We start from the raw sequence: 17,009 nt of genomic DNA on the forward strand, positions 1-17,009 counted from the left end.
ACGTGCTTATCTTATCAGCAAGGTCAGATCTGAATTTGATTTGACTATTTACATCCCCTCGAGTAGGTCAAACTTAGTAACACTCTTGTTTGGCTTAATCTGAGCTGTGCTATTTCTGCACTATATATACAGCAGACACCTGTGAAAGTTTTTTTCAATGTACCAGATAAGAATTTCAATTTAAATAACAAGAATCCCATAGCCTTAACTGTATCATTTCTCTTTCATTTCTGCTGGAGAAAAAACAACATATCAGCATATCTATTATATAGACCTACATACTTGAAAAAAATTCATTTTTGTTTTTTATTGCATCGATATCGTATTTTTATATTAGAGGTCCTACAATAGTATTTATTTTTTTAATTGCATTATACACCTTGCTATAAATTAAAAAAATCAAATAATATGACACTGAAGGTGTGCAAAATCCTCAACATAAAATTATCGTAATCATGGACCCTAATCCAAGTGTGGGTGATAAGAAAAAAGTTCACAATACAAACTAATAATATTACAGTCTATTAAAGCAAAAAGTTATGGCGCTTAGATTTTGTTCATGTTGGAATGACGAGGAGATTAATTCGGGATGATCTTGGAACAGATTAGGCAATTCACAAGTATTTTACGGATAACATAAAATTTCAGTACTGAACAGGTTCTCGTAACGGATTATTCACATGCGGGAGCGACTACTGTACTGCAAACAGCAGTAAATGAGTTATGTGAACCCGATCTACACGCAAATATTTGTGTCAAACATAAAACCACATCAGAGATTTCAGTGAACAACGATCGAACAATCCAGCATGAAGGTTTCCATACAGCCTGAAAACGTTACATGAAGCTCAATTTCAGTTGATTGTCAAGCTGAAAGTTCATCTACATATGTAAATCTAAGGGTTTCTCGTAGTCCAGTTATAGCGATGGAATAAGTACGATTGCAGGCTTTAGAAAAAAATAAACTGCATCAGACTGCAATTGAACTTGGATACATCTGTTTTGCAGACAGGCCTGCCAACCACTATGCCCGAAGGCAACCTTCTCATTAAGGAAATATTTGTGGACATACTTATTACACCTGCCAATTTTTAATGGCACACAGTACTCCCAGTGTACTGCAAGGAAAATGCGTGGCTATACTTCCCAAAAATGCTATAAATATATTTATATACTCGCTGCCCGGCGTTGCATGGGTAATTGCATCTAATGAATTTGAGTACCTTACCTAGAAAGATCTTTACTAAAATTTTGGCCTGCAATTTGGCTGGACTTGGGCTTAACAATTGTTACGCATAACGGTCAACAGTGCTAGTTATTAACCGCGAGCAAGAGCTTCAAGTGTGTGTATCTTAACCAATCTAATGACTATTTGCATAATCTATCCATTGTATTTCATGTATCTTAATGGTTATGTTCGCCGCCTCTAGGCCTGCATGTCCCACTGGATCAAACCCAGCACTGTGCGGATTTTCCATTGCTAGAATTCCATCGTTGTAACTGGATAAAGGGTTTTGCAGAAAGACAAAAACTGATATTTATAGATCTATTATAATAGCATAAATTTAGTTAAACTCATAACACACATAGAAATAAACTAACTGTTGTTTAGAACGTTTCTGTCAATAAACTGAATATATTCAATTATTCACATATGTTTGTAAACATATTTTAACAGGTTATGGGCTCAGCACGCAATGGAAGCATCCTGGGCCCTGCAATGGAAGCATCCTGGGCATCATTCATGAGAGTTAAAATGTCCAAAGATCATTGCTTCTATTTTTTTGATGAACAATTCATAAAATTCACTTGATAAGAAATAAAAGACATCGGAAAAGCATACTTCAAATAGTCTAATTATCTCTTACAAGAGAAATGTATTTTAAATTATATTTGTCGAACTATTATTGGTATTATATTATATAATTTTAGTCAATAACTGATGGCCTTTTTTCTTGTATGGCACAATTTGAAAACATTTGTTTGAAATGAAATTATTGAAAATAATATATGAGAGTAAAATGTATAGATGTATATACTTGTAGCTTTGTCAGATCATATTTGAGCCACCCTCATATCAATTGGTTGAAATTAGGACCCTGTGACGTCTGCATTTTTGGTTACTTCCAAGTTCCATATTTGATTGAATCTTTCTCAACACAAAAGCTCTAAGTTCGCCTGTTTGTCTACTATACATTGTATGATCCACTTTTAGTAACCTGAACCTTAATGAAATGCCGAAGTGAGAACTGTAGCGGTGATGCCAAGGCCGTGTTAAGGTCAGTAATGGTGGGGGCAAAGACCTCACACTTTGAATTATATTTTTATTTTTAGTTTAATAAAGCTTAGCTAAAAGCAATCTATGATGGCTATTTAATAATATGAGGTGATTTGGTCGATAAAATAAATTTAAGTGGAAAATTACAACTTAGTAAGTGTTACCTGAAGCCTTCTGGGTAGCAGAGGTCGCAGATCGCGCTGATCTGCTCGAAGTTTAACGGCATTTCTGGAGTCTGAGATTTGCGCATAGAAATAGACTTTGATTTGAAGATCGAATCCGGGACTGACTGTCGTCTCTTTAATTGCGAAAGAGTGCTTGAGGAGTTGTTGCCTTCTGTAAATATGCAAAGGTACAAGAAAGCGCACACTACTAGCGTCATATATATTAAAGTCGAAGAACGCAATCAACCAAAGCTCTGAGACCGACCCATCACAACCAAAGCGCTGAGGCCTACCCATCATAACCAAAATAAGGATGAACAGAAGCTGCATATACTGGCAAAACTAACATTGCAATGCAGTCTATATAGATTACAATATAGAATGCAGTTCACATACAATGCAATATACTGTACAATTGGCCAAGCTTCTTGGAGCTTTATTCCACAAACTTTTGACTGTAAAAATAGACAAAATTTTCTTAGTTTTAAATAGTACTTGATATAATGGTTTTGCATAATTTTCCAACATTAGCAAGCCAGTCATCTCTATGATCGATTTGAGCCTGAGATCCAAAAGTCTTGAATAATGAGTAAACACTGGCAACAGCTGCATATTCAAGGACTATTAACTCATAGAAAGCCATTAAAAGCAGCCAGCCACATGAAGGACGGCGGTGAAAAAGCGGAGTTAATTGATTGCCCGGTGGTACTTCTTGGTATTTCTACGGGAATTCAAAAACTTGATAGCTTTGCCCTTTTAATCATTTTATTACCAAGGCATTCCATGTGGCAATAGTGAACTTATCATTGAATTAAAAGTTTTATGTGAACTACAGAGAAAGTTGAAAAGATAAGACACCATAAATGATGACCTCATTCTACCATAAACTGGGGTGTATAAGGTGCAAATCCATAGTTAATGACTATGACCACTACACTCAAATGCATTTTATGAGTTGCCTGTCCTTTCTATCGCTATAACAGTCATGCCTAACAAACGAAGTTCTATTGTGGCGGCATGTTGATATAGAGTATATTCATATAGACCTACATTCGTAAATACCTACATGCGTATAGACCTACATTTGTGTCGACCTACATTCACATCGACCTACATAGACCAGCAACCAACCTGCTACGGACAGAGTGGGCACATGGAGTTCTGTAGAGGTAAGAGCTCTGTGAGCGGACATGCCAGGCGCGAGAGACATATGACGAAAGTTTGATCTGCGCCTACAAGAAATAATGACAGAGATGAAAAGTTAGGAGATTGAAGAGTAAGTCGAACTGTTCAAGGTCGGAGATTTATTCTACGACCTTGACACTTGATGCATAACAAGAGCATACTTTCGTCCAACCAAATATTACATATATAATGCACATATAAAATGTAAATATATAATGCAAATAAATAATGTACACCTAAATTGTACATATATGTAATGGACACATAAATAATGTACTTGTATAACGTACACATATATAATGTACACATAGATATATATACCTAGATTGGCCAATAATAGCTAGCCCATTGGTGGCCTTGTCAGACTTAAATGCCATGACGCAACGTAATCATATTGTACCTTACGCTTGACTGACTGCAAGATTCATCATTAGTTTACAATGGCTGAAGCTGAGAAGGGTGTGTCAGCTGCTACTAAGGTGAGTTTTTTACTACTTTTAATATCAAAGATAGGCTTGGAACTCCTAAATATCAGCTGTAAGGCTTTATAGTAAAAACTAGAACAGTTTTCATACCAATAGTAGACATATTTTCCCCATATTTGACACTTTGAAAAAATTATTGAAGACAATCAAATCAGCAGACATCATTGTTTGTCAAGTTACTATCAACTTCAACTTGTTTGATTCATTAACTGATTGACTCTCTCTTGGAAGGTTTCCTTAACTTTGCCCAAGGAGCTGCTTGTGTAATACTGCTACTTTGTGATGCTTGAGTCATTAATTTGGATACCATCTTGCTATAAATCACTAAGTCAGAATGGAATTCATATTCATTGCTATTTTGGCAGCGATCTCACCATTATTCATCAAGCTCACAGTCATCTGAGAGGACTAGTAAGAATTGCTGCGTTGCTTTTGGATGTTCCAATTATCCAAGAAAATTCCCAGAGAAAAGCTTCCACAGGTAGGACAATATAACAAACATTCACCCTGCTAATCGTTGGGAGAATTCATGAACATACTACATGAGCATGGCTTGGAGCATGGTTATCTTTGGTTATAATCAGGCTTAAAAGTTTCCATTATTTGACAAGGTTAATGCTACACTTCTCAAAGGCAAAAAGTCAATAATCCAATGAGCAAAAAACACCACTAATTGTATGTATCTTTTATTACTTGTTAAGTTTTCCTACTGCTGCTGATCGCAAGGATGCCTGGATTAAAGCAGTGAGACGAGAACAGTGGACCCCAAGTAAATCTTCTGTACTTTGTTCAGACCACTTCACTAGTGAAAGCTACCAAGTATCACCTGGTATTGGGAAAAAAGCTAGATTGAAGGCCAATACCATACCAACATTAGAGTTTGTCTTTTAAGACATTGATAAAATTCAAATTTGTCAAAGACAACTGTTGTAATGAAGGATAACTTATATCTCCCTCTCTCGCAAATGCTAGCATTAGCTGCTATTGTATGTATTTAATTTTACATTTTAAATAATCACATTTCCTTGTATTATTTTTTGATTGTTGCTTTTTGAAAGCATGTGGTAAATTATGACAATAACCAACATCTCCTTTCTGTTACAATATCTTGTTTTGAGTGTTTTATTTGCATTTTTAGAGTATGGAAACCAAGCAATATATATTTAATTGTTTGATATGTAAATAAATTGCACCAACATGCGAGTATATTAACATACGCGCTCAGTCTCGGAACGCATTAAGCTTGTAAGTTGAAGTATGACTGTATAAGTTTTTAGCTTTTAAGAGCTTGTAATCGCCTTCTCATATATTTCACACCTACAACACAACAGAGTAAGGCATGGTGAATCTTATGATACCAAATAACTGCAATGTGAATTTTGTTACAAGTCAACCTTTAACTTGCTTTTGCATAGTGTACAAATAACTTGGTATTGCCCTTTCGTGACTGGCTTCTTAGTGGTGGCAATTAGTGCTAGCCTGGCAAAGTTTTTCACCAATCAGCACTACTAAGCAACACTCTTGTCGCTTTCTCGTTGTGGTTGCAAACCTCAATCACCACAGGCAAGACAAAGTCAAGCCACCCTGATTCTTAGCTGTAATTAGGGAATTCATTGCTTGGTTTACATCAACGTTGGTAACATCCACGATGCTATTGATACAATCATTACACTTCAGCTTTGGTGACCTAGCCAGCTGTAAAATAATCATTCTGTCTCATTTTTGACTTCAGACATACTTGCATACTCATCATATTTAGTCATGTTTAGTTCAGCATATTAGTCTATTTACCTAGCCAAGGTCTGGCTCTTTGAGTGGGTGGGCTATTTCCCCTCCCCTCTCCATTCCCCTTCTCTCTTTTCCCCTTCTAACTTATTCTTTGGAGAAGGGGAAAAGAGAGAATGGAGATAAGAGAGGGTTGCAAATAAAGCCATGATGGCTCATGATTTGTGTGCAACAATTCATAGCTTTTATAGTTTTAATCTATGGTGGTTATCAGATATTATCACAGAATTGCTTTAGTTTACTGGATTATGTATACAAGAAGGTTTTTATGTGAAAATAAATGTAATTTTGTTACCTTCTTCCCATTAGATTCATTGTAAACAGCAGTGCAGTCAAGCGTGAGGTACAATACAGTGACGTTGCGTCGTGCTATTTTGGTCTGACAGGCTTTTTCCCTATTGGCCAATCTAGGTATATATATCTATGAATGTACATATACAATGTACATATATAAATTTTCTGCGCAGATTTTTGTTACCCGGGCATTCACCTAGTATCTATATACATTATATATTTTTCAAAGTTTGTCATCTGTCTGTCTGTCCTTCGGTATGTCCAGCTATAGCTATTAAAATTCTGGAATTAGAATTTCGTGTTCCGCTGGAATTGAACTAACTTGGGTTGCAACCAGAGGTTTGCAATCTAAATTTCTAACCACAAAAGTTCTTTTAACTCCTGGCTCTTACTACATAATGTATAGGTCTACACTATTTTCTGTTTTCACACCCAAAATGACGAATTAATTGAAACTATGAACTCTTTTAGCTCTATGAAACGCGATGCTTTTTTCAGTTTTCATGAACTTCTATATCCGGCTTTTCGTGAGGTCCAATTGCTAAATCGTGGTCAAGGCTGAGATTTTTCACGCGGATAATTGTATTATCTATGGTAGGAATAGCCTCTACATGCTCTCTCTGTTCAGTCAGACAAAGACAGTACGATATATCATGTTTAAATTTTTTACCAGTCCCGAGAGGTACCAGTAGCGTCATATTCAAAATTGTGATGGATAACTTCTGATGGCACGGTAACCTTTTTAATACACACACTTTTATGCAAGAACTGTTATTATTAATTCAACACATTCAGGATTTTTATTGTGTTTTCTCAGTTTGTATTAATTGTATCATTACCAAATCAGCTTATATAATATAAATATATATATATATATAATGTATATATTTATATATACATATATGAAGTGGAACAAAATACTTGCAATATGGGTGGCCCGCACAAGGGCTGAAGGAGGATACAGGATATCGTGAGGAGGCAATAGTAGTACCGGAAAGCATGGGAGAAGCCACCACCGTATTAATGGTGTTCAGAAAAGAGCTTGAAGAGGTACAAAGACTGTTTATCATTTTCTATTTTAGGTTTAAACATGTCCAGTCCAAAGCATCTGAAGGTTCTATAGATTTTGTAGTTGCTATGAACCTGTCTCCTCTTTTTGTAAAATTGTAACAAAACCTTGGTTTCGTTCCGCAGGCTTACATCGCTCACCAATAAGATCGCTAGAATTTGAACTAGATGAAGACAATAGAAGTAACTAATCCCATCAACAAAGTACAGTCAAACATGGATAACTAGAACTTCACGGGACCGAGCTAAAGTTCGAATTATCAGAGCGTTCAAGTTATTAGAGCACTGTCACAAGTCCATGTATTTATTTATTTATTAGTAGATACATGTACATATACAAACTATAATATAAATCAAAAGCACAAATGGCTTGTTTCAAATTAAATGCTTCTAAAGTAAAGTTTAAAACGTTTTTAAAAGTATAGAGATTTTTCTATCACTTGAGATTGGTTTGTTGTTAGAGGTGATGTTATTGCCAGGACGTTTTTTAAATTGACATTGGCAAAGCTTGATCATTGTTGAAATGCTCAAAAGAAAATATATCTTTTTGTTTTGAGCGTTTTACCCACGATCAATTTTGCCGATTTTTCTTGAAGTTTATGCAAAGATTACCTCACTTTACCTTGCCTCCGAAGGGCGATCGCTAAGCGGATGTTTGGTATAAATCAAATTTCACCAAACCTTTAGAAAAGTCGTTGACAAAGATATTTTGCTGATGGTGGTAATAACGACGCTTATGAATTACGAAAAGTTGAGGTTTACCTCTATGGCTTGGAATAAAGTGATATTCTAAAGCGATAACAACCGTTTCGGTAGCCGTTGGGCAAAAAACAGTTCGGGTTAACAGTGTTGAGTTCGAGTTATCTAGGCCTATAGCAATTTATCATTACGTGGGAACGGACCAAAGAAACCGTTCTAGTTAACCATATGTTCGAGCTATCCGTGGGCGAGTCATCCATGTTTGACTGTATGTTTAAGAAGACAGTCATGTCTGCTAATCAAAGAAAAACCATTGTAACATCCCTCCAGTTAAAAACCAAACGATAGCATGTTGTATTCCAACTACTAATACCGACTGATAGGAGTGCAAAAACACATGTGATTGAAGCAAGCAGTCACAGCTTATCTTCCCCTACGGAACGAGGAACCTATTGTATGAATCTGTAGTTATCTGTAACAGTTCATGTGATCTCATTGAACGAGGCAAAGACAAGGTCTTCATTCTCAAACCATCCTGATGTAAACTAACAGCTGTACTTGACATACTCTCTGCTTAAAAATGAACCTGCACACAAATTCGGCATATTTTATCGGCAAGTATCGGGATTTCTCTAACATTTGTGATTGTTTTTCATGTTTGAGGTGATTGACTGCCAGGATGTTTTAGCATTAAAATCCACAAAACATGATCATGGCTAAAACAGGCAGAAGAAACGACATCACTAGGGGTTAATGTCACGATAGTTAATGGAGGCTATTGCTTTAAAGTTGCAGCGCTACACGACGTTATTATGTCGGTCTCTTTGCAACTATAGATATCATACTCACTTTTTCGCTTGATCTGAACTTATTAACCGCGATCAAGTTTGTCAATTTTAATCTTGAAACATCCTGACAGCCAGATCTCCTCAAATATCAAATACAATGGTAAGCGATAGAAAAATATCGATACTTTATGATAAAATCTAGTAAAATTTGGTTTAAGTTCATTTTTAATACCTTTTAACCATTTTTATAAAGAAATCGTTCAGTAATTTTAGCTTAAACAACTAGAAATATTTCTAATGAACTCGAACCATAGGCTAATTTGTGCTGATTTATCGATGTACGCTCTCACCAATTGGCAACTGACCCGACTTCAATCTCACATATTATTCGCAATCCAAGTAAGGACTCTCTTACAATTGGAAGGTTACGCTGTTGCAATACCAAGCCTCAGGTCTACTATAATCCTTCAACCTATGTAGGCTGAGAAACTAGACTTTTATTTTACGAGTTTCAAAGCAGGTTCAAAGTTTCAAAGCAGGTTTCTGCATAAACTATGCCAGAATATTTTTATGCATCCTTCCACAAATGACAAACACCATTTTCGATTTCATGACACCAACATACTACATCTACTACCATCGTATGTTTCAGTCGATAAGCTTGATTTCACTACAACCTACAGTTCACTCTTCTGACTCTTCCACAATACTATCAGATTACCATGGCAGATCACTTGGTGCTTTAACTAACCAGTCATTCAACTAACACTGCCTTATATATAGGAAACAACAAACAAATCTACCTAAAGCCTGGTTCCCATATACATTGCGAAACACCGGCGACAGCACCACAGGCTATTAGAGGTGAAATGGGAACCTACCCGCCGGTAGTTGTCGGCGGCAACGCAATAGTTTAGAGCTGTTCAAATTTCGCAAGAGGCCACAGTCAAAACCTTCCCAAAATGCACTGTACAGGTGAAGGTCGCCATTATAAAAACGGCATGGCGAGCGAACATTTTATTTGATTACGCGATTATGTTTAGCAATGCAGCTTTATATGTGAACATATGCCGCCGAGCCTAGAGTCGCAAGCGCTTTGCTGCGCAAGTTACCGCCAGAGTCTCGCAATCGATATGGGAACCAGGCTTAATAAATCTATTAGGAAGTGACAAAATTTGTTTAAGTGACGAAAACAATAACTTTTCAATATATTTTAATGCAAGGAGGTAGTTATCAGTTGTCCATTGTTATTGTGGAGTCATCCTTGATAAACACAGTGAAATTATGCCACAGGGTTGACTGTCTGAATCAAACAATAGACAGTCTTTCCAATGAAAACAGTCTACCTGGTTAAGTCTGAGTGGATCAGCCCTGACCTATGGATCAAATGTTAACCTATAGGTCAAAGAGGTCAAGGGCACAGATAAAAGATAGCTATTTGGCAGTTGTAGGTCAAGTCACTGTAAGCCAAGTCTAGCCTAACTTAATAACAGTAATATTTCCTGTTTCGCAGGGTGGCACTTCAGACCAACCTGCAAATGATTTTCCTACTTTGCAAACTCAAACTATACACGCTATACATGTACCTGTACATGCCCTTATACATGCAGCGTGCTCGTATATACAATACCAAAATCTGATAGTAGATAGACATGAACTTGCTAGATTTGATCAGAAATTCTATTTTTCTATCATATGCATTGGTTTTGATACTTGAAGTGATCCGACATGTCAGGATATTTCAAGATTAAAATTGACAAAATTTCATATCGTTAAAATGCTCAGAAAAAACATTTGACAGGAGGTCACTAGTTGTTATAGTTGATACCGGCTATAGTCTTCAAGTTGTAGTCTCTTTGCAACTATAGACATCATAATCACGCTTTCGCTTGATCTGAGCGTTTTAACAGCTACAAAATTTTATCGATTTTAATCTTGAAATATCCTGGCAGTCATATCACTCAAACATCAAAAACATTTGGAAATGATAGACGAAATTTTGGGTAATCTGTAATAGGAACTGAACAGTCAAGTACGTAAGAGACAAGAATCAAATTTGATGTAAATTATTTTCGTACTAATCAGAGTCAGGTCAGCCAAATCGCGAAGTGTTTTCTTAGCCATTTTCTGTACATGAAGGAGGGGGCCAAATTCTATGTAATAGTTGCAAGCGTGAGCTATTTTTGTGTGGGATTCTATTTTCATCACTGAAATCAAGCGACTTAGCGCTAGCAGATGTTCATACTAACAGATTGTTAATATGGACATCTTTGTTAATCTTCATTCAAGCCCTTGCGACCACACTATCAACCACACTAAGTGTATTGCTATACTAATTCCATAAAACAGGGCCACAACTGCAATAGTGAAAATCATGAAGCAGGAGAGATTGTTGTGTTCTCATATCTGCCTATGCGCTCAATCAATCGTGACGATCTCCGTTGGAAAGCCTTAGTAACTGACATATCTGTGTGATCCACGAGCAGTGACTGGACCAGTACTTGAACATGAGCTTACGCAATATTGTAATAGATTTTATAGGATTTATCAGTATGTTTCTATCAAATGTGAATGTTTTTGATGTCCTTAGTGATCTGACTGCCAGGATGTTTTAAGATTAAGATCGGCAAAACTACATCGCGATTAAAATACTGGGGGCCCTCCCATGTTTTGTGACGATTCTGACGACCCGACGACAGGGATATTTAAAAAGTGACAGACGAGACGACCATTTATCAATGTAGGTAACGATGATTGCTAAAGTAGGATTGCTAAAGGTAAACCCGTTTCCAAGTCTGTGACTGACAGTGATTGTGGAAGACAATCTCGGTCTATTTTCAGTACAAGAAATGTAGCCCTAAAAACCCAAGACGGCTGTCACTCTTCGCGGAGTAATCAGCAACACTCCCAAACATCACCAATAAGTTTGTGAAGATCACTGGTTGAGCCATGCTTTTGGTTAGCAGAAGTTCAAACTGAGCAAGTTTCAGGTTTTTAACGCAACCCAGTGCCACCAGAATGGATATTTGTATTAAAATAACGAATGTGAAGAAAGAGGTTGTTTTGTTTACCAACTTATAAAGGTGACAGTGATTTTAAAAGTGACGACAGTGATTTTAAAAGTTACTATTCTGACGACAACTTTGTGTGGTAGGACCCCCAATACTCAGGAGCAAAGTAGGTGCGAAATGACATCACTAGTTGCTATAGCTGATATCGGTTATTACGTTCAAGTTACAACATTATGTGTCTCTATTCTGTCGATCTCTTCGCACTATAGTCATCATAATCTCACTTTCGCTAGACCGGAGAATTTTTACTGCAATTAAGTTATGTAGATTTTAATCTTGAAATACCCTAATAGTCAGCCCACACCAATCATCAAAAACGATCGCAGATGAAAAAATCTACGACAATTTTGTGTAGGTTCATCTTTCAGCACGGCTGCTTCCGTAACTAACTTTAGACAGAAGAGCTGTTCATCAACCCAACCTACGGTCATACAATTGACTAGCTTGACCTGTCTACAAACCTATAAAATGGGAATGTATTTGCTTGCATCAGACGTGGCTTCTGAATGCTTAACGGTCACTGGAAAGATTTTAGGGCACGTTGAAAAAAATATCTGATGAATTCATGGTCATTGCAACGATGACTGTCAAATCCGGTTACATAACGGGTATTTGATATTTCCACCTGTTGCATTGTCATGATTAAGGCTGATTCACACTATATCGCCGTATTTTGGTGTTGATGCCACAATACTTCGGTGGTTGTCGATGATAACCATGTTCACACTATCACATACCGATCCGCTTTAGAATCAGGAAATAGCCTACTCCGTGACGGAGTGTTTTCATAATTTATCTTTCTCGCGAAGAAACCTCTTTGTTTTCGCTTACTAGAATCAAAAACTAGTCCAGCAGCGACTATCATGAACAGATACGAATAAACCACTCTATCAGCGACCGCGAATTACCATCGTTGAAATGGTTCACGTTTGAAAGACAGTTAGTTGTCAATGCTTGACGAAGTATCAGAAAGTTTGACAGCTGCAAACTTTCACGAAAAATCCGCGATGCTTGTCGATGCCAACAATTCACGGTTCACATAATTGACGATGAATGCCGAAAGGGAAACGCTGACAAACGACGGTATAGTGTGAACAGGCCTTTAGGGTGCGAGCAAGCCTAGCCTAATCAGGAAGCCTTGTTCTTCTGTTGGAATCAGAGTGGTGTCCCTTTATCCGTCTATCTGAAGGCAGGGTTATCGATTAGGATTAAAAAAACCGCTTTGAACCGGACTCGAACTCATGAAATTAAGCTTGATAGCCTGACTTTCAGGCCTATGCTAATCATCGGCCTCCGAGGTGCTGAATCACTGTGCATATACACATTATTTATGCTTTATTGGCACTCATGACAACCTCTCACCGACACTGCCAGAGACTTCTCACAAGACTTCTCACAAGTCTCACAAGACTGCCAGAGTACTTCTAGTATATAATAAGGTTAAAAAATCATACTCTATTATAATGAGAGACAATAAGCTAATGCATATCTATCAGCTGCTGTAAGAATTCACAAGAATAGGAGCCATTATTTTAACAAACAGTGTTAGTCAAACAGTTTGTTTGAAATAATATTTTCATTCATGGCAGCGGCCTGAGGATTACCGGTTAGTGTTGCTGGAGTGAGCCTCATACCACATGAAGTCAATAAGTAGGTAGTACATAAAAACTACTATTGCGAAACCCTGCTCTAGTCTAGGCAAGATCAAGCTAGAGCAATTCAATACCAACCAATGAATTATAACCTCGCTCTAGCTGTGATGTCACACAAATAGATAGATATGCACACAGGAAGTTCCTGACAATCATTAAATTAACATTCTGTTAAATATCTAGTCATTTGATTAAACAATGTAGACTAAAGACACACATGTCCTAATCTTCTAAGTTTAGGGAGGGGTTCAAGACTCCCCGCATTCACATATAAACACAGAAAATAAAAACAGGAGATCACGTTTTGCAATTCTAACTATGTATTATTTGTGTCGAACTGTTGTTTGTGTCGTAATGGACTATGAATAGGAGATTGAAGCGTTTGTAATCAGGTCTTTGAACACTTGCTAGAGATAACACTTGTCGGTCGAAAGTAAACACTACATGAAAGGAACAGGTGTAGAGAGACAAAATGGGCTAACCTGCGTGTAAGGTGAAACCAATGAACCTACTCAGGAAGTACCTGACTACACAGAACTAAACCTTCTACAAATATATGAGCCAACAATATATTCTACAATAAATAATACAAATATATTCTAGAGCAGCCTGACAGGGCGGCTGGACTGTCATGATAGAACTATAAGCAAACATGTAGGCCTACATTTTACGTTTACCTACACCTCGTTGTTGACTTATAATCTATTCGACTTGTGTTTTATCGACTGTTCTCATCGACTTTACGAACATCTAATTGTTCAAGCGGCAGTTTTTCAATTTTTGCAATTGTTGAGATTTTGTCAGTCACCAAACAAATAAAATGCGCCTTTGAGTTACGATATCCCTGTTATACAATTTTTTCGCCTCTTGATGAGGAACAGTGTTTTTTGTCCCCACCATACAATATCAACAAAAAGTTACAGTATCTCGAAATTCAAACTTGGTAGTTGGTGTGTTGATTATGCTGAAATAACCAAGATATGGTTAAGCAATTCACAAAATTTCCTCTCACTACGTCTGAAAGAAATACAACGATTGTCTCTCTCTCTCCTTCTCTCAGTTCGGCGTTATTTGTTGTACAAATTATAGTGAAAACGAAACCGGAAACGGATAGGTGATAAAATTTCAGTCAATGACAAGGTTACTCAGCTTTAGTAAGTTGTGTTTATAGTAAGTTAAATTCATTTATGTTAAATTAAATGTTCATGTTGTACCTCTGTCTCAAAGGTAAGAACATCATATGGTATATACTGAACGTAGGACATTGTGATGTTACATTTTATTGCAGATCATAACCACTGAATACACTCATGTTACTAAATACAATAAAGGTTGACATTATTTTGTTACTAATTTTAAATATGTAATGTAACATAATTAATACTTTAATTAATATACTGTGTACAATATAATAACTGTATGTATAATATAACATACCATACTTTTCGGATTGTTAGCCGCTACTTTTTTTTAATGATCTGAGTCATGCGGCTTATATAACGGTGCGGCTATTCTGTGGCTTTTCCTTTCACTCGGCATTAACCCGAATCTCCGGTTAGTGCGCCTTTAACGGTGAAAGAAAATACGAAACAATGCCTAACGGTACTGTTCCGTTAGGCACTAGGTTAAAAAGCATCGGTTAATACGAAACAGCGCCGTTAGGCATTGTTTCGTATTAAACAACAAAGTTGCTGCCGTATTAAAAAGCACCAACCTGAGTTTTGCGGCCTATACAAAGGTGTGGCCTATGTATTGTTTTATTATTGTTTTTAGGAAAATAAAGCAGATGCAGCTTATATAGGGGTGTGGTTTATAGTCCGAAAAGTATGGTAATAATATAGCCTACTTAATATACTGTTTTAGTCAATACAATACATTTTAATTAAAATACTAATTAATATATAATATAATATTTTATTATTTGATGTAACATTTAATTTTTGGTATACAAAACTTCTATGATTTTCATCACGGGGTATTTGCATTAGATAACTTTTATGGGTTTTTATACCATTCAACACGGCACTTTCACATGACGATGCCGACACTAGAACGAATTAAAATCGTATATAGCGAGATCTGTGATTCGCGATATTAATGCAGAACAATACTGTGTTCAAAGATTATTCTATAATATTTGATAGAGTTCTTAAATTAAAAAAAATTGCATTAAGCCTACCACCATTTAATTATTAGGATGTAAAAATTTTGTCACACATTTAGCGCTGTCATTAACAAACTTTGAATTGAAAACAACAATTTGACGATAGCTTCAGTTCCACATATTTTTACGCTCATACTCAACTGTCAGCACAACTAACTTGCTAATAAGTGCAGTAGCAGGACGTAAGACTTGATTGTCTTCTTCCTCTTCAACAATGTCCTCATGCCTGCATTTATCTGGGATATAAAGTTGTTGAGGATAGGCTTTCAGTTGCTCATCTGGCCCACGGTGAGGGTAGCTCGCTAGGCTTGAGCTAAATATCTGTAATACCTGTCAAAATAAAAGAGTCACTAGCAATCCCGTCATACCTCGACATACATGTGCCGTAACTACAAGAAAATCAAGATATGAGCAAAACTTTGAGCCGGTTAATGCCTTGAGATACGAAGAACATTTGAGATACGAACCAGTTATTAATGACCATTCAATGGTCAAGTTTGCAAGAGGACGCTTTGAAAATCAGTTTTGCTCCGTCTTTCTCATCAAAATCAGTTGAAAAAAGTTTTAATAAAGTCGGCTCAAAGTTATAGTAGAAAGGAGGCAAAAAGCACCAAGCCAAAACTATATATGTATGAATTAGTAGGTACTGACTTGCAACAATTAAAAACAAATTAATTGATTTGTATATGGGTATCTTATATAGGAAACATTGCAGCTCAATATATAAGATCAGTTCCGGATCCCTTAAAGCTCGCATGTTGAGGTATGACTGTACTAGCTGACTATGATCTAGATAAAGTTCATAAAGATTTCCAAATGACTAACAGTCATACAATCTGGGTTCAAGCGACAGAATTAGGGTAGAGTTTTTCTTAAGGCTAGTTCACACAATATCGCCGTGTATCAGCATCGTCCTCTCGGAGATTATTCGAGGATTATGTGCACCGTAAACCTATGTCATCATCAAGGCAATGCGAATACGTCAGGAAGGATTGAAACTGTCAAACATCAGCAACCGCCTAAGGAAGGCGCGGTCCACTTTGACGATGATGATTGGCTATCACAGGTTGCTCAGTCTAGATTCTCTTTCATGACAGTTGCTGCAGAACTAGTATTTTTAGCATGTCCATGACCGCAATGTATAATGGGAACGCTATATCGCAGACTAGTTGCTGATGTACACGCATATATGGGTTTGTAATAGTGTGAGCAGTGTTATTGCAGTGTTATTGCAGTGCAGACGATCACCAAAGTATTGTGTGATTACCACTGACATACAGCGATATATCATGAACCATCCTTTAGTGTTACTAGGTTGTTTGGCATAATCATTCATTTATTCCAAAAAATAAAAAGTGTCGATTTGAACTTTTGTT

General features: G+C 36.7%; 1 protein-coding gene across 1 annotated transcript in view; it reads right to left on the reverse strand.

Annotated features, from left to right (window-relative positions):
* LOC137396490 (DENN domain-containing protein 3-like) overlaps positions 1-17,009 on the reverse strand; it is a 77,204-nt gene that overhangs the window by 59,329 nt on the left and 866 nt on the right. Inside the window, exons 2-4 of the mRNA XM_068082785.1 lie at positions 15,791-15,963; positions 3,574-3,674; positions 2,443-2,614 (exon numbers count right to left, since the gene is read on the reverse strand). Coding sequence (XP_067938886.1) covers positions 2,443-2,614; positions 3,574-3,674; positions 15,791-15,963 — 446 coding nt within the window. The remainder of the gene's footprint in view (positions 1-2,442; positions 2,615-3,573; positions 3,675-15,790; positions 15,964-17,009) is intronic.

This window comes from Watersipora subatra, chromosome 5 (genome assembly GCF_963576615.1).
Source record: "Watersipora subatra chromosome 5, tzWatSuba1.1, whole genome shotgun sequence".
In the NCBI taxonomy this organism is placed as follows: domain Eukaryota; kingdom Metazoa; phylum Bryozoa; class Gymnolaemata; order Cheilostomatida; family Watersiporidae; genus Watersipora; species Watersipora subatra.